Source organism: Peromyscus californicus, unplaced genomic scaffold (assembly GCF_007827085.1).
Source record: "Peromyscus californicus insignis strain IS unplaced genomic scaffold, ASM782708v3 Scaffold_16__1_contigs__length_79575227, whole genome shotgun sequence".
In the NCBI taxonomy this organism is placed as follows: domain Eukaryota; kingdom Metazoa; phylum Chordata; class Mammalia; order Rodentia; family Cricetidae; genus Peromyscus; species Peromyscus californicus.
In genome coordinates, this window is record NW_026294458.1 from 12104030 (window position 1) to 12127350 (window position 23321).

A 23321-nucleotide genomic window follows, 5' to 3' on the forward strand; every position below is an offset into this window, starting at 1 on the left:
CTGGCTTAGGTGAGGTAGGCGGAAAAAGTTATTTGGCAGACAGAGAAGCGGCTAAGAATATTTCCAGATATTGATGGTGATTACTCAGAGCTGGGCTTATAGGAGGCTTTTCTTTCCACTTAAGAAAGACTGGCTGATTTGTGTGTGGTTCTGTGGACACAGAAATACGAAGCTATAGGCCCTACTTTCAGTATTTATTATAACATCATATAGTGTTTCTCTTTTCTCCCCCCCCCCCCCGTCTCTCTTTTTCTTCCCCCTCTCCCCCAGGATATTGTTATGTAGCCCTGGCTATCCTGGAACTTGATATGTAGAACAGGCTGGCCTCGAACTCACAGAAATCTGCTTATCTCTGCCTTCCAAGTGCTGGTATTAAAGGCATGTGCCGCCACCACCACCCAGCTTGGCTGCTATTCTTAAACAATGTGGGACTCAGTTGTCTGTAAATTGAGTATTGTAATGCCAACATGGAAGGGTTGTTTGATGTCAGTAAAGATTTATGGAACCGACCCTTGGTTAGGTGGCGGTGCCAGGAGGGAACAAGGTGGTCTGGCACACTGCCATCCTCAGGCCTCAGTACAGTGAGGGTTCGGTGACATTTGCATTCTAAGTTTATGTACGGTAAGGACCAGCCCTCAACAGACAATGGAGCTCTGAACTCTGCTCCCTCCCATTCCCCTGACTCAGTCGGGGCTCTGGGGGAGAAAGCCCCTTGAGGATGCTGCCCAACAGACCCTTTGGTGGCTCAGATTCCCCAAAGAGAAGGCTATGAAGTCCCTGCCAGCAGTCTCATGGAGGGGACAAGGGAACACGTGGAAGGTATATTTCACATATACTTGAGGCACGAGATACGGAACCCAGGACTTTTGCATGCTAGGCAAGCACACCACCTCGGAGCTACCTTCTCAGGTCCTCGTAAGAAAAGTTGAAGCGATGTTTCAAAAGCCTGTACCGAGGCAGTACTTCTATGAGAACACACCCCAGCTGGCTGCAGAGAGGGTGTCTTACTCCTCTTTCTCATCATGGGAACCTAACTGTGTCATGGATGCTGGTGAATACACGCTCTGTTTAAGAAATGAGTATTCCTAATTAGGGTGTAGATTAGTGGGAATGCTGGGGAGAAGCTTAACTGTAGGTTCTTCATCTGGTAATATCAGCCCTGACCTGGGCAGCTTTATCTAAGCAGTAGAAACTTCTCACCAACACCTCCCTGGGATCCCGCAAAGCCCTGGAGGAATACAGAGGCAGCATGACTGATCCCTATCTCCTAAATGAGACAGGGAAGTGAAGTGTAAGGTCCTACAGTGACAGAGGGCTGGCTATGGCCATCTTTGATTAGCTCAGCACTCTCCATCACAATGTGGAGTGCAGTGGGCGGTGCTTGGGGAAAGCACTGCACTTTGTCATTGATGTCAAAGGCACACCCGCTCAGCTGGCTACCTCTGTCCCATTTCGTTCCGGTCCTCTATAAACTTCCAGCAGCGACTAAGAAGCAGGGCAAGGTCCACACCAATGCTTTTGCTAGCTCTAACTGTGGATCACGGCCCCAGATGATTCTTTCCTTGTTCTCTCTGAAGCAAATCCAGGTATGGACAGGAGACGGCCATGACACTGTTCTCCCAGGGTGGTCTACTTAGGACTTGTCTGTGGATCTCTACGGCTCCCAGGCCCATGACTGATTTGTTTGAGTAATCACCATCAATCATCTTCACTATTATTGCCTCCAAATTTAGCACAGAACTTGGCATGTGGTATTCTGTATTTGTCAAATCATTGACAATTTTTAGTGGTTGGGATTCTAATTAAGGGGGAGGTAAGATAAGAACACATCTTCCCCAGAAACTGGAAGCCTTTTGTTTTCTATAAATTGGAAATCCCATTGGTCAGTCCAAGTCCGTGATTCAGCCAATTGGCGGTCTTCCTTCCTCTATGCCCTTTCAGAGGCTGGTACCTTGGGGCCTCTGGTCACAAGCTGCCGTGTGTCATAGCATCTTATCTGTATTGCATATGCTCACCAGCCACCAGGTTGCAGATGGCAACCCTTCTGTGTTTTATGTCCCGTCAACTGTTATCAATCACGGTGTTAAACACAGCCTCTTTTGTAGAATGGGTCAAAGTTTCTTTGAATCAGATTCACTGAGGTCACTCAATTACTGGACTGGAATGTGGGTCTCTTGGCTGTCTTGTCTAGTGACCATTGTTGGTACATGCAGGGATCTGAGGTTCTTATCCTAAGTCTCAGATGTTTCTTATAATTGAATGTTCGCTTCTTTTCCTTACAAAGGTGGGCGGTCAGCATAAAGTGACGGATGGGAAGCCACGGAGAACAAAGATGTGAAATAGAAATGATGTTGTTCATACAAAATGCAGTCTCACTCTGAGAGATGCAGGAGAGAGAATGCTGGGTAAAGTTGAGGGGTGGGGGTAGAGGCAGAGATGGAGTGCTGGGGTTCTGGTTTTATTTGAACAGCAGAGGGCAGCAGGTGACAGGGTTTCCTGAGGCCATAAGATTGAATTGCCAAAGCGGCTTAGTTCCTTCTGATGTTTTTCTTCAAAATGGAAGAGCAGCGAGGGCCAGGGGAAATGTTACAGGTAAAACCAACCATGATTGAATAACAATCTGAGTTTGAAGAGAGCTGGAGCCTAGTTTTGCTTGCTCCTGTTAATGCCCAAGAGTCTGACTCCAAGAAAGAGGGAGCAACGCTGTCTGGAAAAGCATTTGTCAACTGAGAATGACCTGGCCTCCTTTTGTTCTAATCCCTCACCACCCAGTCACAAAGTACATGCAAACGGCATACGAAGGATGCTAATGGATAAAGATGGCTGTAGGAAACTCAAACTGAATGCTCCGAACCATCTAGAGCTACCCCGAGTGAAACAAAATCCTCCACTCCACCCCTCCAAGCCTATCGGTTTTATGTTTGCTGCAAGTAAATCTGAGTTCAGGGAAGGAAGGGATTTAGTTAATATTTAGTTATTACTTCAATCTGACTACATCAGTTTTCCAATGTCCTTCTTTTTCTGTTTTTTTTTTTTTTTTTTTTTTGTTTTTTGTTTTTTGTTTTTTGAGACAGGGTTTCTCTGTGTAGTCCTGGCTGTCTGGAACTAGCTCTGTAGACCAGGCTAGCCTTGAATTAGATTCATCTACCTCTTTGCCTCCTGGGATTAAAGGCATGCGCCACCACCACCCACCTCAACTCATTTTTTTAAAAGATTTATTTATGTTATGTATATCGATGTTTTGTTTGCACATACATCTGCAGACCAGGAGAGGGCCTCAGCTCACACAGAAGGTTGTGAGCTGCCAAGTGGTTGCTGGGAATTGAACTCAAGACCTCTGGAAGAGCAGCCAGTGTTCTTAACCACCAAGCCATCTCTCCAGCCCCTCAAATAATTTTTTTTTGAGACAGGGTTTCTTTGTGTAGTTTTGGTGCCTGTCCTGGATCATGCTCTGTAGACCAGGCTGGCCTTGAATTCACAGAGATCTGCCTGGCTCTGCCTCCTGAGTACTGGGATTAAAGGTGTGCGCCACCGCCATCTGGCTCAAATAATTTTTTAAAAGATTTATTATTATTATTATTATTATTATTAAGTGTGTATGTGTGTGTGATATGCATATGTATGTAGGTGCTCAAGAAGGTCAGAGGTATTAAATTCCCTGGAGCTGGAGTTATAGGAAGTTGTAAGCTGCCTGACATAGGTTCAAACTCCAGTACCTGCCTCTCCAGCTCCCTACAAATCTTTTTTTCAAGTCATCTTTGTGGCTGGAGAACTTGGTCTGTCTATGTGGGATTGATTTCTTGGTTCTTTTTTTTCCCCTGAGATTTGCTTTGTGAATCATTGAGGAATGCTCCCTGAGCTTGTAGGTGAACTTTGACAGTACGTGAATGCTCGTATGGAAAGGTAAATGGGAGTGGTGGCTTTGTCTTTTCTAATGGTACACTCTTAGGGAAACTCCTAGGTCAATGGCATTTGTGCCCTTATAAGTGTATGACATAATGAAATGGGCCAGGCCTTCAGACTAGGGTGAGGTGCCTCAGGACACACATGACTAAGAGCACAGTGAAAGATGCCAGCCCAAGAAACCAATTCAGACATTTCCAACTAATGTCAAATAGACTTAACCTCCCCGTCTGCAATGGCTATGCTCCTGAGTCACTGGGAAAGGGTGTGCCCAAAGCCCATCGATTACCCCAGGAGTCAAGGGATTATAAAAGTTGTTGAAGAAGAAATTCTCCTCCTACAAGCAGATGTGCAACAAGGGCGGGCCTGAGCCTCTGCATCCAGACTTCCTGGTGGACACAGATCAAGGCGAGGAGGGCACAGGTTGATAGCAAGACCTGCCCTTCCACTGGCTGAGTGTTCTTATTTCCCTGAACCTGCTTTTTCTAAGAGAGTTGATTGGTTTTGATTTGTTTTGTTTTGTTTTGTTTTTCAAGACGGGGGTCTCTCTGTACACAGCCCTGGCTGTCCTGGAACTCAGTTTAGACCGGCTGGCCTCAAATTTAGAGATCCGCCTGCCTCTGCCACCTGAGTGATGGGATTAAAGGCATGTGCCACCGTGCCTGGTGGCGGCACACTGAAAGGTGATTGTTAATGCTTATTGTCAACTTGGATTGAGAAGTGCCTAGGAGATTTGGAAAGCAAAACTCTAGCTGTGTCTGTGAGGGCATTTCCAGAGAGGATTAGTTAGGGTGGTGGTCGTTAGGGTAACCTGCTCTGAATGTGGATGGCACCATCCCATAGCCTGTTGGATGACAGACTGGATAAAAAGGAGACAAGGAAACAGCCCTCTAGTGTGGACATTCTCCATTTCTGTTTCCTGGCCGCCACGAGTGACTAGCCTGCTCTCCCACACTCTCCTGTGGCCACGGTCTTCAGCCTCATCTCCGACCCAGAGCATCAGGGCTGAAGGAACAATGGCAGAAACCTGGGAGCTGTGAGGCAAAGAAGTTCCTCCGTTTAGTTTTTCTCAGGAACTTGGTCAGCGACAAAACTAGCCCAGATAAGTGACTGTGCCCTCCGCTGATGGTCAGAGTGAGCACAGGATGGAGGGCTGACTTGCCTCAGCTAAGGTTCCTTCTTCAGTGGCAAACATCCATCAGTCCTTATAGGGAATCAGGACAAATCTGGGCAGGAGGAGCATGTCTGGCTGCCAAATCCATCGGATACATTACAAAGCAAATGTTTTGTCAAAAGGAGAGGAATGGGACACTCCACTTTCTTTCTCTTTAAAGAGTTCTTTTCATTGATTCTGTTATTAAAATACAAAAACAGGCTTCAGTGGAAACATACTGGCAATGCCAGAGGTCAGTCCCCCGACTGGGGTGTAGACGTTTCATCTGTGTGGCCAGGTTATTCTGAAGCCCTGAATCTGAGACGAGGGTGCCAGAATGTCTTAGGCAGGAGCAAACAGGCTAGTTCTTTGAGGCTCGGGCAGCTGGGACCCAGAATTGTGGGGTTTTTTTTTTGGGGGGGGTGTTGTGTTGTGTGTGCCAGCTCTGAACACTCACTCTGTTCCCAGAACTGAGTGGTCACTTCAGTTGCTATCCCTGTCACCATTCAACAGCAGACAGCATTTCTTCCGCTTTGTTCTGTGACGGTCTCGGTGCTTTGGGAGGCAGATGTGGTCCAGTCCCCTGACAGTCCCCCTTAGATCTATGTGGTGTTCAGGATCTAAAGGCCCGCACACTAGGGAGTGTGAGCTGCCTGCAGAGAAACCCAGAGCTCAGGAAGCTCACTGGCCCAAGGCCACATAGTTGCCAGTATCCAGAGGCCAGGTTTTTCTGACTCTGGTTTAGTCCCATTCCTTTGTGTGGCTTCTGTTTCCGTCATAGTTCAGCTCTGGGAAGCCAGGACCAGTGTAAAGGATAATCCGCTGGGTGAGCCAGACAGAACCGCACACTCACACAGGGCGCCTGGCAGTGGAAGACAGGCCTTCTTGGCCCCCAGGACCTGCGCTTTAGATGAAAACCAACCCGGAAAGGGTGTATTCTAAGCTGCCACAGGCTGGTGTGTGGTGGTGGTGGTGGGGGATAATGGTCAGGGAAACCGAGCAACTTCCTCAGGGCATCTTCTTTTTAAATCAGTGTGCATGTGTACACATACATGTTCACAAGCATGCACTTGTGTGTATGTGTGTGTGTGGAGGTCAGAGGTCAACACTGCTGGTCTTCCTCAATTATTCTCCACTTATTTCTGACGTGGGGTCTCTCGTGGAACTGAGAGCCCACTGATTCAGCTGGACTGGTTGCCCAGCAAACCCAGAGATCTTGTCTCTGTCTCCTCAGCTCTGGGGTTACTGGTGGATGCCACCGTGCCCACTTTTTTATGTGATGCGGGGGATCAAAACCTAGGTCCTCATGCGTGCATAGCCCTTTCCTGACTCAGCCAGCCCCCAAGTCCTAGCTTCTATGTTTTGAACTGAAAATAACAGCTTAAAAATTATTTTATGGGTGTGCATGTTTGCCTGTGTGTGTGTGTGTGTGTGTGTGTGTGTGTGTGTGTGTGTGCCACATGCATGCCTGGTGCCCACAGAGGTCAGAAGAAGGCATCAGATCCCCCGGAACTGGAGTTATGGATGGCGGTGAGCCACCGTGTGGGTGCTGAGAATCAAACCCAGGTCCTCTGGATGAGCAACAAGTGCTCTTGACAGCCGAGCCATCTCTGCAGGCCCAAGTTAAACTTTCTGTACCTCAACTTCCTGTTTTAAAAAAAAGTCCAAGAGCCAGGGAGATGGGAGTCGAGAGGGGAGCTGTTGTGTGGTGGGCACACAGCATGTCTGAGATTATGGCAAAGCTCCAGGAATGAAGGGTGGGGATGGCTGCACAACATCGCGCAGGCATTTCCCATCAGTGAACTCCACACTTGCAATGGTAAGGATGCTGATTTAGGTTACAGCCGTTGTGAAGTGGTTCAAAGAGTCAAGGAAAGCACAGGCTCGCTCCAGCTTCGCGAAGCTCCGCTGGAAATGCTATTTTTACCTTGATTAGAAATAGCCTCCCCTGTTAACTTCCTTTTTTCAGGCGTCTTGGTTTGGCACCTCCAGGACCCTTCTCCACAGTGCTGAGGGCACTTATTAGCTCCCTAAGCTCCAGAGCTGGCAATTGGCAGCTGAAAGAGACCAGAGTCTACAGTGGCTGCGGGGTGGGGGTGGGGGGTGGGGGGTGGGGAGTCTTTTTGGAATCACAGCTTCTCACTCTGATGGACTGACCTCTGCTAAGAGGGCCATGGAGCTTTATTAAAGAAATTAAAATGCGTGTAATTAATTAGGTTTGACGTAAGAGCTGGGCTGAGAATTCTGATCCTTGGAGATAAAGGCCCAAGTCTGGAAATGGGTTCAGACTTTTCACCCCCATTGAGTGATTCAGGCAGGGGGCAATGTGAGGTTGAGCAGCTGTGAAAACCCAGGAATGACCTCCCCAGCTTTCCAGAGGTGATATGGATGTGGGGACCTCCTGGCATGGACTGTGAGTCCTAAGGGAAATCTAACCCTGACCAGAAAGGATTTACTAGACACAGGCCCTGGCTAGGGGCAGGTGCTGGGCCTGGATACTTGGGCCCTGGCTCTCGCCTGAAGTGTCACTTGTAGAGATCGGGGGTGGTCATGGGACTGAGGAATCTGGCAAGCAGCCAGATGGCTCTAAGCCTCGAAAAGGCCATCATCAGTCTAAGCTGTGTGTGTGTGTGTGTGTGTGTGTGTGTGTGTGTGTGTGTGTGTGTGTGTGAGAGAGAGAGAGAGAGAGAGAGAGAGAGAGAGAGAGAGAGAGAGAGAACGAGAACAGAGCTGTTCTCAAGAGACCCTAGTGTTTCATTTTTACCCTCATTTGGTGTTTTTTTTTTTTTTTTTTTGCATGTAAATTTCTTGCACATATAATGTCCCCTTCACTCCCTTCCCCCAAGAGTGCAAGGGAATGCTGCACTACAGGCGTCTGTTTTTAAAGCAGTTCCCCACGTGGTGTGGTGACAGATGGAGAGATGGCCAGGCTGAGAGGGCAATGAAGGGACCTTGTGCCAGTCTTGCTGTGGCCGGTGGTATGGCCTGCAGTGCTGGGAGCGGGGTGTGTGTGGTGTGTGTGTGTGTGTGTGGTGTGTGTGTGTGTGTGTGTGTGTGTGTGTGTGTGTGTGTGTGTGTGTGACTATCCACAAGCATTGGTTGACAGGGGAAGGAAAGGAAAGACTTGGAATAGTAGTGCCAACAGCTTCCCTTAACGGAAGTGGCCAGTTAAATCCGAGGATTCAGCGTGCCTTATTCTCCTCTTAAACTGCTTTCAAGGACAGCCCATGTCTTCTTAAAAGTACGGTGGCCAGACAAATATATGCTTGGATAGGATGCATCTGGTGTAAAGGCCCCAGGAAACTGTCCCTTAAAGGAACACAGTCCCCTGTTGAGAGAAGGGGGAAGATGCCTTGGATGACGTCATTCCCGTGGAGGCAGAGGAGTCTGTTCACAGTGTGCTCCAGGATGAACAAGCTGCTGTCCGTCAGGTCAAGGGTGGCCAGTCAGCAGGGCGGGACTTCACATTGGGAGACCAGGCAGGGAGCAAGCACCTGGGCGCACACTGCCAGGTTTGGGGGGTCCCAGGCACGGAGGCTGAGTATAGACTAGAGGGAGCTACTGTTCAGCTCACTGAGACTAGAAGACACTTCCAAAGGACAAGGTGAGGCTGGGCCTGGGGGACTTGGGAAACAGACCCCAAACTATCACCTTAGCAGCAAGAGGCCTTTTGGAGGAGGCGCCGCCACCCGGATTTCAACTGGTCTTTAGCATGCACTTCTAGCCATTTTCTTTGCGGCAATAACGTTCCATTTTCCTATCCCTCATGCTTAGCGGCTTGAGGTTCCAGATCCTACTTGCTCTTTGTATCTGAAGTGGCTAAGCTCCCATCCGGATGACACATTCAGAAAGCACATGGACACTTGGGACACACGGACAAGGGACAAGGGCTGTGGGGCAGCTGCTGTGGAGCAACCAGCGTATTCACAGCTTCCAACCCCCCTGGAGGTTTGGGCCAGCCGAGCTGTCTGTCTAGAGGCAGCTTTGCGCCTCAATTAATGTATTTAAAAACTTTCTAGGGGTTGGGGATTTAGCTCAGTGGTAGAGCGCTTGCCTAGCAAGTGCAAGGCCCTGGGTTCGGTCCTCAGCTCTGAAAATAAAAAAAAAAAAATTAAAAAGAAAACTTTCTTTTCTCGTAGCAGCACGCTTTGGGGCCTTCTTCTGCCAGCAAGAATAGCCTTGGACCGGGTGGCGGTGGCGGCACACGCCTTTAATCCCAGCACTCGGGAGGCAGAGGCAGGTGGATCTCTGTGAGTTTGAGGCCAGCCTGGGCTACAGAGTGAGTTCCAGGAAAGGCACAAAGCTACACAGAGAAATCCTGTCTCGAAAAACCAAAAAAAAAAAAAAAAAAAAAAAAAAAAAAGAATAACCTTGGGTAGCCAGTAGCACCTCCCAGGGACCCATGTTCACCAAGAGGATACCCAGCTTTGAATATTAGGAACCTTAAAAAGGGGTTCAACTTGCAAGCAGGGCTAAAGTGTCTGTGTGTATGTTTGTGTGTGTGTGTGTGTGTGTGTGTGTGTGTGTGTGTGTGTGTGTGTATGTTGTACTTCTTATGTGAGTGTAGTACGGAGCATCTGACTAGACCAATTAACTTTCTCAGTGGATGACCATTGGCACATCCCTCTGTATCCACCTCTTCTTTCACAGAGTGGGAATGTCATTCGGGAACACAGATACCTGGCTCCTCCCCTCCCCCTGTCTGGCCTTCCTCTACATGCAGCTGACTCCTTCAGGACATGCCGGCAACATCTAGGCACAGTGATAAAGTGCCAACTGTATCTAAACACTGACAGGTGTGGGAGTCATGCATGCAGGTGTGGGAGCCATGCAAGCAGGTGCCTGTCTTAGGAAATGCAAGGAAAGCAGGGTCAGGACCCCCCTAGCTCCCTCATCTCTAAGACACATTTAAGGTATGAATGCAGTCACCACTTCCTCCCACATCAGAGTGCTGTACTGACCCACACCTGCCAGACTTGGCTCTGTGGCAGAACCCACACCCACAGGGCACTGTTTTATTCTGGCAGAGCTCCTACTTTCAACCACCAGCCTCCCAGCTCAGTTCAACTCAGCTGGCTTCTCCCACAGCTGATTCACCCGCTCTTAGGCCGCACGGTCTCTCTTGGGTTTTTTAGTTGCTTTCGTAATGTGGTGGTGGGCTTCTTAGGGACTATGCCAAATAATAATAATAATAATAATAATAATAATAATAACAACAATGATAATAATAATAATAAACTACCTAGATAGGTGAAAAGTTTAGGGCTACACATAAGAAAGGTTGGGGGGAACCTACTACTGTTGTTACGCTAAATGGACATGTCACATGTCTTCTAAATATTTACATTTGTAGCCATGTTTGTAAGATCTGGAGGCTGTGGAGGACTCCATACGGCTGTTGCTGTGGTTATCTGCACAAGATTGGGCCTGACAACATTACATCAGGCAGCGGGAGGTGGGGACACGTAAGGCCCTACTCCTGAGGAGTTATTGCCATTGCTGGGGTGGGGGTGGGGTTGCCCTTTTTCTTCAGGGGGGCAGTCACTGATAGGTAAGTTGCCCATGCTCCAGTAAATAACCCTGTACCCATGCTCGTCCGAGGAACCCTAACTAAACTCAGTGGGTATTTAAGAATAAACAAAAACTGTGAACATGAGAAGGCGACTTACTGGGGAGGGGGGGTTCAGAGGGAGTGGGGGGGGCTAAGAGTAATGGGGGTAGATGTGGTAAAAATACACTATATACACGTGTGAAATTGTCAAAAATACATTTAGAAATTATTTTGCATTAGAGGAAATCTGTCATTTTCAAGCTGGTGCTAGGGAGGGGGTACAGATCCCATCTAAATGACATTCCAAAATGTCTTTTGGAAACAGACATTTCAATGTACTCTGAAATGCCAGGGCAAGCTAGCTCACGCTCGCTCTGATTCTTCCAGGGTTTGTGAGTTTGTGTGGAAACCATGGGGGGGCCCAGGTTTCTAGAATTAGAGGCTTGGCAATGGATGTTCAAGATGGCAGGGTGCCGTTCCAACTCCCATACACACGCAGACCTGGGGCGTGGGAAAGCTCTGCCCTGTGCTCCTCCCTGCCTCTAGACCAAGGCTCCAGGCGAGAGGTGTTATGTGGGCTCTTCACTTGGTAGCCATAGCCACTGGCCCTGGGCCCTGGGAGTGGGCAAAGGAATGCCTTAGAGCTAATCCTTTCTTGCTTTGTTCTTAACCAGGGGCACAGAGTAGCTAGGAACCGGGTCACCCAGGAAAACCCTAGAGTACTGAAGGACTAGAGCCCAGTAGGTCAAGAGGAAGAGGAAAGGGAACAGGGGAGGAGGAAAGAAGATAGAGGAACCCACAAAGAGAAAAACAACCAAACCAAACCACCCAGTGCCTTACCCTCCAGCTGTGAACCAACTCTCAGTGATGGCTGTTTTCTATGTTTCAGATAAAAAAGCTGGGCATTTTCTACACAAAGCCAAAGCTTCTCATGAAGGAAATATTAGGCAAGTTTTCAAGAGAAGCACAAGGTTTGGTTTTTAAAAAGATACCGAAGTAGAGTTTCCTACCCAAACAGAGGTGAATTTAGTTTGTGCTTTGTTTTGCTTTAGTTTGGATGGGACGCCCTGCGATGCCCCTGACATTACAGGAGCGTGAGCCATCCTGGACTCGAGCAAGGTCCCTGTTACAGAACCCAGTGGACAAGGCAATCACTGAAGGAAATAGGACAACATAGCTGCTTCTACCTCCATACTAGTATTAGGGTCAAGATCGTCACATTCTGACTCCTCGGAACTGTTCGTCTCCTTGGTTGGCAGCATGAAGAGGGGAGGAGAAAGAGAACACAGTTAGAACGCAGTAGTCCGGCTAGAGGAAGAATGTCCGAGAAGCATGGGCATGGGAAACCGGGCAGAGAAACAACCGGGGACGTTTCAGGTGGAGTGTGGGTCGTCATGGCAGCAGCATGCTTCCGCAGGGACGGTGGACGCCTGCTTATCACACCACAAGGAGCAATGGGGGGGAGGGGGGCAGAATGAAGCATGAGTGCTGGACTTAAACTGTCCTCTTCGGCGAGGCTGGGCTTCCCAATTTCTTTTCCCCAAAAAAGGATGGCGGTGAATAGGTTTTGGTAGCTCTTTTGCTTGGGAAGGGCAAAGCACCTATGAGGAATCAGTGCGTGATTGTTCATTGTCTCCAAGGTAAAGCATTTCAGAGGGGTCACCTAAACAAGGCAGGTCACACCCACATTGTTTACAGATGGGAGAAACCATGGGTCTGCCATGCTCATGGCTGGTGAGTTCAAATTAGCAGATACTTTTAAAAAAACAACCAAGGCTTTACCAGTGTGCCTCCCTGTTCTTTCCACGCACAGCGGGAATGTAAGGGAATTGCTTAAAGGTGATGTTGTGGACTCTGGGGAAAAGAAATGAAACTTTACTAAGGACACGAGGGCCCTTAAGTGCCAAACCGCAGCCTTCACAAGATCAGGGGTTTGGAGGGTAACCCTGTAACCTGAATGTGTTCCCAAACCTAGGCTACTGAGTTGGGTAGCTTTGAGAAGTTTAAGTATGGACCAAGCATCTTGCATTTCTAAGGAGAGAATGCTGCAGATAATTTTGCGGTAAAACATCTGCTTAATCATAAAAGAAAAGGAAACAAGAGGTACTTACTTGAATTGAAGGTGCCAGGAGAAATAAAAAAATAAAAAAAACAAATTGATCTTGCATGCAAAATCCTGCTAAACTACTCCCCCTTGGGTCCCCACGCTGGGCAGTAGATAAATAAGTAATCAATCCCCACCCACCGAAACGGCCTGTGAGAATGCCTTAAGGTGGGAAGAGGTGAGAGGGACCCAGTTCCGGAATACCTTACTCACTTTAACAGAGACTTTGTTGCCCAGAATATCCTTGGGTTTACGAGGCCCTGTGGCTTCATTTTTACCCGTGTTCTCCACTTCTGCCCGCTTTCTCATGCGTAGAGTATGCCATGAACATGACTTCCTGTTATACCAAAAAATGCACCAATCAAAATGGCAGGATGGGGCAGAGTGAGGTGGTGGGTGGGCTCACCACCATTGTCTATCAGATGAGATGCTCCAGTGAAGCCTGCTCCAGGGCCCCAGACCTTCTGTGCCAGCTCCTGTGGTGGGCTGGGGCTGACGTCACCTCCAACTGGAAGTGAGGGTGAACTTCTGACCCTTCCTGAAAGGTATACCAGGTAAAGTGCAGCATTTGGGAAAAAAAATGGGTACCGGGTCACCAAACCCAGGGAGATTTTTGATCATCCGATGAAGCCTTCAAGGATTAGGGTGGTGTTTTGATAAGGGCATAGTGGAGGGGGGAAGGATGGAAGGGGGTAAGATAAAGGAAATATATTTCATTCTGTACAAACAAGCCATAATACCGCCTATGTAAATAAGGCCCAACAGAATGATTTTGAGGTTCTTATTTTGTTATTTGTATCTGGGGCATGGCACTCTCAAGTACTGGGGAACTGCCAGGGTTTCTGAGGAAGTTGCCTTAGTAAGTGGATGCATACCCCTTCACGTATCTGGATACTTGAGGGCAAGGGTTCATTCAGTCTGTGTCCTCAGTGTTTGTGACTACAGGGCTCTGCCAGCCAGTAAAAAGGTGCCAGAGTTTCCCTGTTGGAACAAGGCCCAGTGTGTGCTCCCAGCGAGGCGACAGTGGTAATGCTCTTTCACACCCACCCTGACCTCTATCCCACTTGGGGTCTGGGTGCTACTTCACAGCTAGCTATAGAAGTCAGGCCCAGAGCAGAGCCCTGGCGTCCCACCTCTGTCAGAGCCAAGGACAGCAAAGGCCAAGGACCCAGGCAGCATCAGGGCGGCCGGAGCAGAGCAGCTGTGTGTCATGGTCACAGGGTTTGCATGAAATTAGTTCTTGCATGGACTGCGGCCTGTGTTCCCCGGTCCTGTGTTTTCCTGGTTAAATACAGGGGCTCCGCAGACAGGGCTTGAGGAAGAGAACCTTCCAGAAGGGAGAGGCAGGGGAGATTTAGGAGGAAAAGACTTCAAACTGTACTAGCCAGTCCTCCACAGCACTCCAGAGCCACCAGGAGGCTAAGGAACCCGATGCAGGTGTTCTAGAACATTTGTCCCCTAACTTACAGCCTCAACAATTAACCCGAAGAGGCAAACACCACCGCAATTGTGTTCTTGCATGTTGCTGGGAAGTGGGGTCCTTCCGAAGGCCAGAGCTCACTCTTCAGGACTCCCCAGAGCACCTGGCTCCCAGCACCTCTAACCCAGTGAGAATCAGACATAGTGACCCTAGAGGGTATCACTCTTGAATGCAGACTTTTGTCTCTTATCTTTTATTCCCAAATCCATGTCCCTGGCTCCCCTGGGACTATCAGGGAGGCAGGGAGGTCCCTGGTGAAAAGAATTCCAGGGCGGAAGGTACTGTGTGTATGTCTGTGCACATGTGGGGCTTATGCCTGTTTATTGCCACCCTCTGGGCTCTGCAGGGTGCTTGGTGAGAAAAAAAAGAGACGTTAAAAATAGTGTCCAGAGGAGCACAAGTGGCCGGAGAGGTTCAATTTCAAACTCTTCTTCCCAGAAGAACACGTCACCGTGGTTTGGGGACCTTCCATCTCTTGGCCACAAGCCCAGTGACTGATGTGGACACAGTTTTTCTGTGACATTTATCCTGTAGGCATCAACACCAATTCTGATCCCCGTGGCCATGCCGGCCCAAGAGAAGGAGGAGTGAGTGGTCTCAGCTGAGAAGCACTAACACCACATTCAGTCAGTTGCTCATCTCCAGTGCCACCAATCCTTGTGAAACTCTGGCTGGCAAGGAACCCAAGAGGCTAGTGGGTGCATCTATCTGTCCTGTTTGTCCCTTTACCCCGCGACCAAGACATCCAAAGGTGAGGAGGAAGGTGGCCCAGTGCCTGGGTAACAAGAGCCCTGCCCATTAAGAGCTACCTCAATGAGATTCCTCTATGTCAGGGCTCTTGTGGCCTTTTCCTGAAATACCCATCTCTAGACTAAAAACAGCCTGGGCCTGTTTCACCGCGGGGCCACTTCTGATTTCTGTGGTCACCTGGAGAGGCCAGCTGACATCAGCAGCTTCTAGTCTCTGACAGAGGAGGGCCAAAGCAGGGCAGTTCTGCTGGTGTCCTGCTCTGTCCCCTCATGGTAGTTCCTTGGACCCTCCATGGGGTGAGCATGAAGCATGGGGAGCTGTGAGAAAAAGCAGGTTAACACCGCCCTACGCTAGTCACCCGGCGACATCAGCGCCGCAAAGTCACCCCGTGGCTGGGAACCCTCCGGATTGCATCGACTCTCTATCATTTCCCCTTTGCTGAAGTCAGAGAAAATCCAGAGGGGGGATGTTTAGAGGAAAGGGCAGGGTCCAAGATTTAGCAACAAAGGCACTTTTTATATAGGAAAAAGCTGCCAGTGTAGTTAGTCAACCAACCCGTAAAATATAGAAAAGAAAGGAAAAAAAAAATCATTTTCACACTCAAAAGTCTGAGAATAATGAGATGGGAGAAAGGGTCCACTAGCCTTTCACGTCATTAAAACATGCTCATGGTGAAAATTTATTTTACATATTTAAAATAGTACATTTAAAATTATTAGTTACATTACAGGTTCAATGATAAACATTGTGGCTCCTCATTTATATTGCACAACCTGACTTCATCCATATGGGTTTCCTTAAATAGTGCAAAATGCTTTATACAGGAATGTGTTCAGAAGGGTTTCTGCAACCAAAATAAGGAAAAGAAATATCTTACAAATTACCATGAACATATATTAAAGTGACAGGGGAGGAGAGAAATAAAAATAAAAAGTTACAATCTGTACAGAGGAATTGCCGGTGGACAACCAAAAAAAAAAAAGAAAAAAAAATTCCCTCTCTTTTGGGAGAAGCAGCAGGCTCTGGCCTGTCCGGGGCCTGGCATTTGTGCTAAGGTTGTTTTTGGGGTGTCATTCAAAAAATATATATATATATATCAGTAACTTCATACAATATAAATAGAAGTCCAGTCCAGTGAGTCCCGTGGTGGGTCAAATGTAGCAACGGAAGGCAAGTCTTTTGTCACCTAGGGTTTCAGTAGGGTTCTTTCTTACGAGTGGAGGGAAAAAAGAAGGGGAAAAATGAACAGAAAATTATAAATGAAAGGGAAAGAAAATTCACCATCACCACCATCACCACCACCACCGTGACCCCAGAGCACTCTAGCCTGGACACCCCCGAGCTACAAGCAGCTCCCTTACATCGCTCACACCCTGGTCCCACCGGCGTCATCATGAACCAGCAGCAATGATTCTCTACTGTATTTGCATTTTGTGTTCTTTTGGTTTTGATTTTTTTTTTTTTTTTAACTCCACATACTTCTCTCCGGAAGCCATGGAGGAGGCACATACTTGATGCTCCCGTCACTAATCTCCGCCGCCGCTGCTGTGGCTTTGGTGAGCGGGGCCAGGATGCTGCCCGGGACCCAGCCTTCTGCTGCTGGGGAATGGTCGCTGGCAGGCTGGTACACCAGGCACATGTTCTGCTGGTTGACGGCGAGGACCTGGACCACCTCACCTTGGCTCACGCAGATTTCGTTCTCCTTCAGCGCATAGTAATCTTTGATCACAACCATGGATGAGGTTGAGGTCCCGTTGCAGCCTCCCAGGTCGTTCTGCTAGGAGACGGGCAGAAGGCACACAAACACAAGGATGGTTCACACAGGCTTGCTCTGCACCCCGTGGCACGGCCAACGGCCAGACAGCTCACTGGCAGGATACAGAGCAAGCAGAACACTCCTGAGTGAGGACATTTTCATGAACATGCTCTGAAAGCACATTTTATAGCAATACAGTATTATAACCAAAGCGAACGGCTTCAGATGATGCTCGGGAAAGCTATGGACACACATTCAACCTTGGGAAGCTCCTTCCTAGCATGCAGCCTTCCTGATGGCATCCTCTTGCTGATGGCAGGAAGAACCTGTTATCAGCACAGGGACATATAAGCACTTGGGCAGAGTGAGGTCAGGGCAAAGGTCAGGTCAGGGGTCATAATCATCCTCTATGGAAAGAACACAGACCCTGGGACGCTACATTTTCCCCTCTTTTTTGAGACCTCACTTGACATGTAATCCAGGACCTTGGACTTGTGATCCTTGCACCTCAGCCTCTCCAAGTGCTGGGATCACAGGCATGCACCACCATGCCCAGCTCACTTCTGTATCCTTTTAAGAAGCATCACTTGCCTGTGCACCTCATCCTGACCCTCTCTGACACAGGAGTAAGAATAAGGCCCTGGGCTACCCTGTGAAACAGAATTCCTGACGTCTCCCCACTGCTGTACTTATTAATACAGGAGGTGCTGCCCACATGACCTCTTCATGCGAGTCTGTACCTGGGCAGCTGTGTCTAGACAGACCTGTAACTCCCCAGGAGGCCAGGTTGCCTCCTAAGGCATGGTGAGAGCCAGAAAATCTTCCATATGGCTGACAAAATGCCAAAGTGACTTCAACTGATTCACACGGGCAGGGTTTTTCTAGGGCAGAAAATTATTTCAGGTGATATGATGAAATGAGTGGGGTTGGTTACCGTATTTCAGGACTGAACTTACACATTAACCATTCATTTGAACAAAATTGGCATCAACTAACGATTTGGGAAAAGAACCACGCCCATAAAATCGGACCACGTAGGTTAAGAAATGCAGGTGTTCCGATTCCTAAGACCTAAGGAGTTCTGGAGAATATTTATCCCTGATGGGCAAAATCTCTAAGGTTTAAATAGTGAGTGAAGTTCAGAGCTTGGAGTAGAAACCAAGTCACCTGATTTCTAACCCAGCATTCTCCCATTTCTTTCCCAATCCCACTGTGGTTTAGGATGCCGCCAGCTGTGCAGACCCAGCTGTGCAGACCGTCTGTGGTACAATGGCCCTCAGGGGTGTTTGAAGTATGGCCTATGGAGCCTAGCTCCCGCAGGTGCTCATCAATGATCTGCTTCCTCTTGCTACATCAGCCAATGGAGGGCGAGCTTCCTTCTGCAGGTGCTGATGCACATCACTGTTAGAAGGGGCTGTCTCTTTCTAATATGGAAAAACAGGAGCTGTGGTTCCCATTGCCACAAGAATCCTGCACATTTAGATGCTAACAGTCCTTTGACACAGTGCCCCAGCCAGAGGAAACTGCCTTCAGTGAATTACAAGGGGAGAAAGAAAAAATAAGTGAGATTCGATTACACTTAATGGATTGCTCCTGCTATAATCATCAACGGGGAGATAGGCTGTTTCCTAAAGTGACCGCTGAGGTCTTCGAGGTGGTAAGGGGATGCGTAACAAGCTGTTGCTTACCTTGCTGGCTTCAAACTTATCCCCAGGCTGGTGGTGGTCGAACCCTGGACTGCCATTGGAGGTAGATATCTTCAGGGGTGGCAGAGGCGGGTTGTAGCTGGAGCCCTTGGGGGGCTTCTCTGAGCCCACAGGGACAGAAGAGTAGGGTCTGGGGCTGGCTTGTGGAACCCTAGGGGGCTGGGAGCGGACCACAGCAGTGCCCCTTTCCTTCCGCTGATACTCAATGGGTGACTGTAATGCTGCAGGGTGAGAAGAATGAGTTACTCCACCTTCAGGAATCCCACAGGGATGCGAGACCTGCTAGGTACCAGCATTTACATTAGACGCTGTGTGTGTGTGTGTGTGTGTGTGTGTGTGTGTGTGTGTGTGTGTGTGTATTTAAAGAGCTTCAGAAGGGGGCTGGCTGTCACTCTGACATTTAAATCTGCCAGGAGGAAGCACGTGTGAAGCCTTGGGAATAGGTAGCACTCAGAATACGTGAGTGCAGGGTCACAGGTCTCTGTGGAAGAGGAAGGGACAAAAAGGGAAGGGAGATGGGTGGGGTGCATGCTATCTAGACGGTTCAGTGAAGCGAGGCTGTCACTCTGAAGAAGCTGAAACGTGGCTGTATTGAATAAACTTAAAAGTTCAAAATTCAGATTCCACCACTGAGGTGCATGTGGGGACCACAGCAAACAGATTGAAAAGGATCAGGCCGAAGGCGTCCCATCTCACTCAGAGGCCATTTTGAGGCCAAAGCCAAACCAGAGCTACACGGATGTGGAGCGAGGGGCGAGCCTAGCTGGGAAATGACTGAGAGAATGGAAACAGCAGGGGAGAGCCAAGCAAAAGGCAGAATGAAGGCTTGGAGGGGAAGGCGTGAGTTCTGCTTCGCTTTACTGGGTCTAAGATTCAAAGTTCCAGGTCTAAGCATTAAAGAGGTACAGCCAGAAAAAGCCACCATGGTAGACCCCTGTATGAAGGAGTTTCAGGGCAGGCACAATTAGGGCATTTTTATCAGTGTTTACTGCAACAACTATTTAAGAGTGGACTACCATCTGCGGCCCAGTATACACTGATGGGTGTAGCATGCATTTCAGTAGACTGGACAGGGTCACACACTCTTTTCTAATCAGGTCTTGGGAGGGAAGATTGGCACTCCTTTCTAATCAGGTCTCAGGAGGGATGCCTGCACACGTGTCTGTAAGCAGAAGCCTGGTCCTGTTCTCTTACTGCATCATCTTCTCTAGTGTATCAAAATATACAGCTGGCCTGCCAGAGCACAGCCCCCGGGGCTCCTGGGAAGGATTCCGTGGGCCTCAACTATGTGGGTAATGATTACCTTGTTCCGTGCTTTCTCCATCATTCACTGTAATTAGGAGAAAGGGCTATTGGGACCATGTAAAATCTGGATCATTGACTGGGCTGAAAGCAGTGTGCTTCCAAGTTTACACACATCCCAGAACGTTTACGTACTTTCTTGCTAAGTAAAATGGGGTTGAGAACTCTACCCATGACACAGAATTGGGGAGCTACCTGGTTATGTGCAGTAACTGCTCTCAAGCACTGGAAAATACTGTTTTTTTCAATAAACTAGGAAGGCTTGGCCTGCAATCTTCCACTGGGCTTAATTCTTAGTTCTTGAGATCAGAAAGTCCCTCTCTCACTCAATCCTGCCTCAGTTTCCTGATTGTCACAATTACAGACATGTACCACCATGTCTGCTCAAAACGTGGGCATTACTAACGGTGAGTTTTTGTCTTTTGGATTCCGGTTCTTACTACTGGTCACCCACCTGGCTGCCCCCACTCCCTCCCTCCCTCCTCCTCCCTTTCCTCCCTCCCTCCCTCCTTTGCTAGGGAGCACAGGAGGAATGTCTGCTGTGGCAACTGTATGGAAGAACCAGCTCTGAAGTCACCTACTAAAGCCTACTGCTTTGCTTAGACAGGTTTCTTAATGGCTCCAAGTCTGTCTTTCCTCACCAAAGCAGGATGCTAACACAGCCACGATGTGTTAATGTGGGGATTAAAGGTAAAGAAGCAGATAAAATGCGTAGTTTAACTCCTGATGCAGAGAGGGAGTGGACACATGGGAGTCGCTATTGTTCATTTATTTCTGGCTTCAGCTTATTATTATTTATTATTTTACCTTAGGTCTGAAGTCATGAGTTTAAAAATCCTCATTCCCACTTCCATACCAGAAATCTTTCATAGAATGCAATTTAAAATCTATTTTACATATGCACATATTTTGCATTAAATCACACTAGCAACAAGCTGTGTTTATTCAAAGTTGCATATTCAGAAATTGTAAGCCATATAGATTTCAATTCTAACCTGTGTTGTTTACTTGTCAATGTTTTAGAATAAAAAAGGCACTTGGGAGCTCTTAGGGTTTCACACCTTTTCCAGTTGGGAACACAGCTCCTAAATACTCTCTGTAAGCTTGAAGCAGCATTGAATTTCCATGTTCTGTCATTAAACGTCATGGGATCTTAAGCGGGGCTGTGATGACGCACACCTTTAATCCCAGCACTGCGGAGCAGAGGCAGATGGATCTTTGAGGCCAGCCTGGTCTACATAGTGAGTTCCAGGACAGCCAGGGATACACAGAGAAACCCTGTCTCATTAAAAAAAAAAAAAAAAAAAAAAAAAAAAGAAAGAAAGAAAAAAGTCATGGGATCCTGTTCATAGCCTTCTCTTGTTTAATAACCAGGAAACTTTTTTTTTTTTTTTTTTTAAGATAGCGGGGCTTGAACTCAGAATCCCACAAGTGCATGCTAAGCAAGTACTCAACCACTGAGCTATGTCCCAGCCCTGACCTTTTGTTTTAAGATGAAAACATTGTGTTACACTCCTTACCATGGAGAAAAGGGACACAGCAGGATGGCAGACCTGTCCTGTGGTAGATGTAGAGTAGGTGGCCTGTCTTGAGGTAGGTGTAATGTAGGTAGGCCATGCTATCTTGAGGTAGGTGTAGTTAGTGTAGGGAGGCCATGCTGTCCTGTGGCAGTACTGCTTGCCCACCCATACACTCTAGCATGGGCAGAACAGATCTAACTCCAAAGTCTCCTTTTCATAAAAAACGAGCTGAGTGAGGAGGTACAGAGAAGCATCGCATCTCACCCAAGGTCCTCAGCACCTCTTACCTTTCCCCATCACCCCAGGTCCTCAGCTAGGATGGCACCTCTCACCTTTCCCCATCACTCAAGGTCCTCAGCTAGGACAGCACCTCTCACCTTTCCCCATCACCCCAGGTCCTCAGCTAGGATGGCACCTCTCACCTTTCCCCATCACTCAAGGTCCTCAGCTAGGATGGCACCTCTCACCTTTCCCCATAGCATTCAGTTCCATGCCAGACACCCGGTAAATGCTATGTTCACATCCCCTGAAAGAGTCTAGAAACGGCACTGGCAGGGAGCCAGACCAAGGGTGGGCCTGTGAGGGTAATGTGTACTTGTGCGAGTACACATGGCCATGTGTACATCTCAATAGAGTTAAGACGTACATCCCAAGGTGGTCCAGTATTATGTGCACCTACACGTTTGAGTATCTATGGGAACACAAAGGGCATACACCATAGTCCTTGGCACTGTACTCGTAAGAAGAGATGGGGCAGCTGGGGTAGTCTTGTGGGCACGCACAAACATGTATGTAGCGGGACATGTGGCTGTGAGTACAGATCTCAGTTCGGGCAAGAAGAGGCGATACACCTGAAAGTAATGTCCTGTGTGTCTATGTATGTATGCTTGCATGTTTATATATATCCAGGTATGTGCTCATGGGACTGTTCAGTCATTGTACTATTGGTTCCATTTTTGCCTACAATTTCAGGCTCTGGCTCAGTAGAGCAGTAAGTACTACCTTCCTGCTGTCCATCTCCACTCACACACCGAGCGGAAGGTGAACAGATACCAGCAGGGGCCAAAGGGAAACACAAGCAAGGTAGCAAGTCTACGTCACCTTTGTTTGGGTTTTTTTGTGTTTTTCGGGACAGGGTTTCTCTGTGTAGCCCTGGCTGTCCTGGAACTCTCTCTGTAGACCAGGCTGGCCTTGAACTCACAGAACTCTGCCTGCCTCTGCCTCCTGAGTGCTGGGATTAAAGACGTGCGCCACCACCTCTTATGAATGCCTGTGGGGTCCACATTATCTGAGTAACCACCAGTTTGTTACTGGTGGGACGTTTGGGTACCACTGAGTTAGGCTTAGCAACTGTCTTATTTGAAAGGGGCAAGGTCAGCTAGACGGGTAGCTTAGGCAGGCTCTCACCTGGGAAAAGAGGAAGGACTTGAATCGTTTTACCAAACTCTTAGTTATCTCTAGATAATCCTAGAGAGCCTGTGAGAGTAGCAGCCACCAGCTACAAGGTGAGAGAACAAGAATCCCACAATCGCCTGCCTGTCTTCTAATCTCCCCCAAATTACTACCAGCTGACCATGGGGACCGCGAAGACATACATACACGATATCCTGTGGACAAATACCCCTTCGATTAAAAGCATATAGGGCTTCTTTCTCACACCTATGTTCCATTTATGCCTTCAAGTTAAGAGGCTTCTGAAGTTGTCTCTAACTCTATGAGGTTGGAGACCAGACAGAATGTGATCTGGCCTCCTAAGTCTCCACGAACTTAGACCCAAAGATACTCAGGGAGCGGTAGGGTCCCTGACACAGCGTTGCTTCAGAAGCAGGCCTAGCACGCACGTACCATTTAGGAAGTCCCTCTGTGTTTCTAGGACTTGATTGATGTCCTGCACCCAGGCCTGCTGGATGTCCGCGTTGGCAGCCTGCAGGATGACCCTCTCTGAAGTCTCCCTGTTCATGAGCGCAAACTTGCAAGGGTCACTGTCGACATTTTCCTCCAGGACCAAGTAATTCATCTGAAACGAAGCCAGTTTATCCTGTTCATACTTAAGGAGCTAAAACAAATCAGCAGCCTACTACTGTCCTTCAAAGTGG

General features: G+C 48.3%; 1 protein-coding gene across 23 annotated transcripts in view; it reads right to left on the minus strand.

The window, feature by feature from the left end:
• Positions 1-23321, minus strand: part of Kalrn (kalirin RhoGEF kinase) — a 612231-nt gene that overhangs the window by 24342 nt on the left and 564568 nt on the right. For 13 of the 23 annotated variants that reach the window (XM_052740404.1, XM_052740397.1, XM_052740405.1 and 10 more), the window contains 5 exons: positions 23071-23242; positions 18386-18624; positions 16453-16718; positions 12925-13048; positions 11795-11854 (listed from right to left, as the gene is read on the minus strand). In XM_052740404.1, the coding sequence (XP_052596364.1) occupies positions 11795-11854; positions 12925-13048; positions 16453-16718; positions 18386-18624; positions 23071-23242 (861 nt within the window). Of the gene's footprint in view, positions 1-11794; positions 11855-12924; positions 13049-15593; positions 16147-16452; positions 16719-18385; positions 18625-23070; positions 23243-23321 lie in introns of those variants that run through there. The other 10 variants (XM_052740400.1, XM_052740402.1, XM_052740398.1 and 7 more) reach the window with 2 other exon arrangements.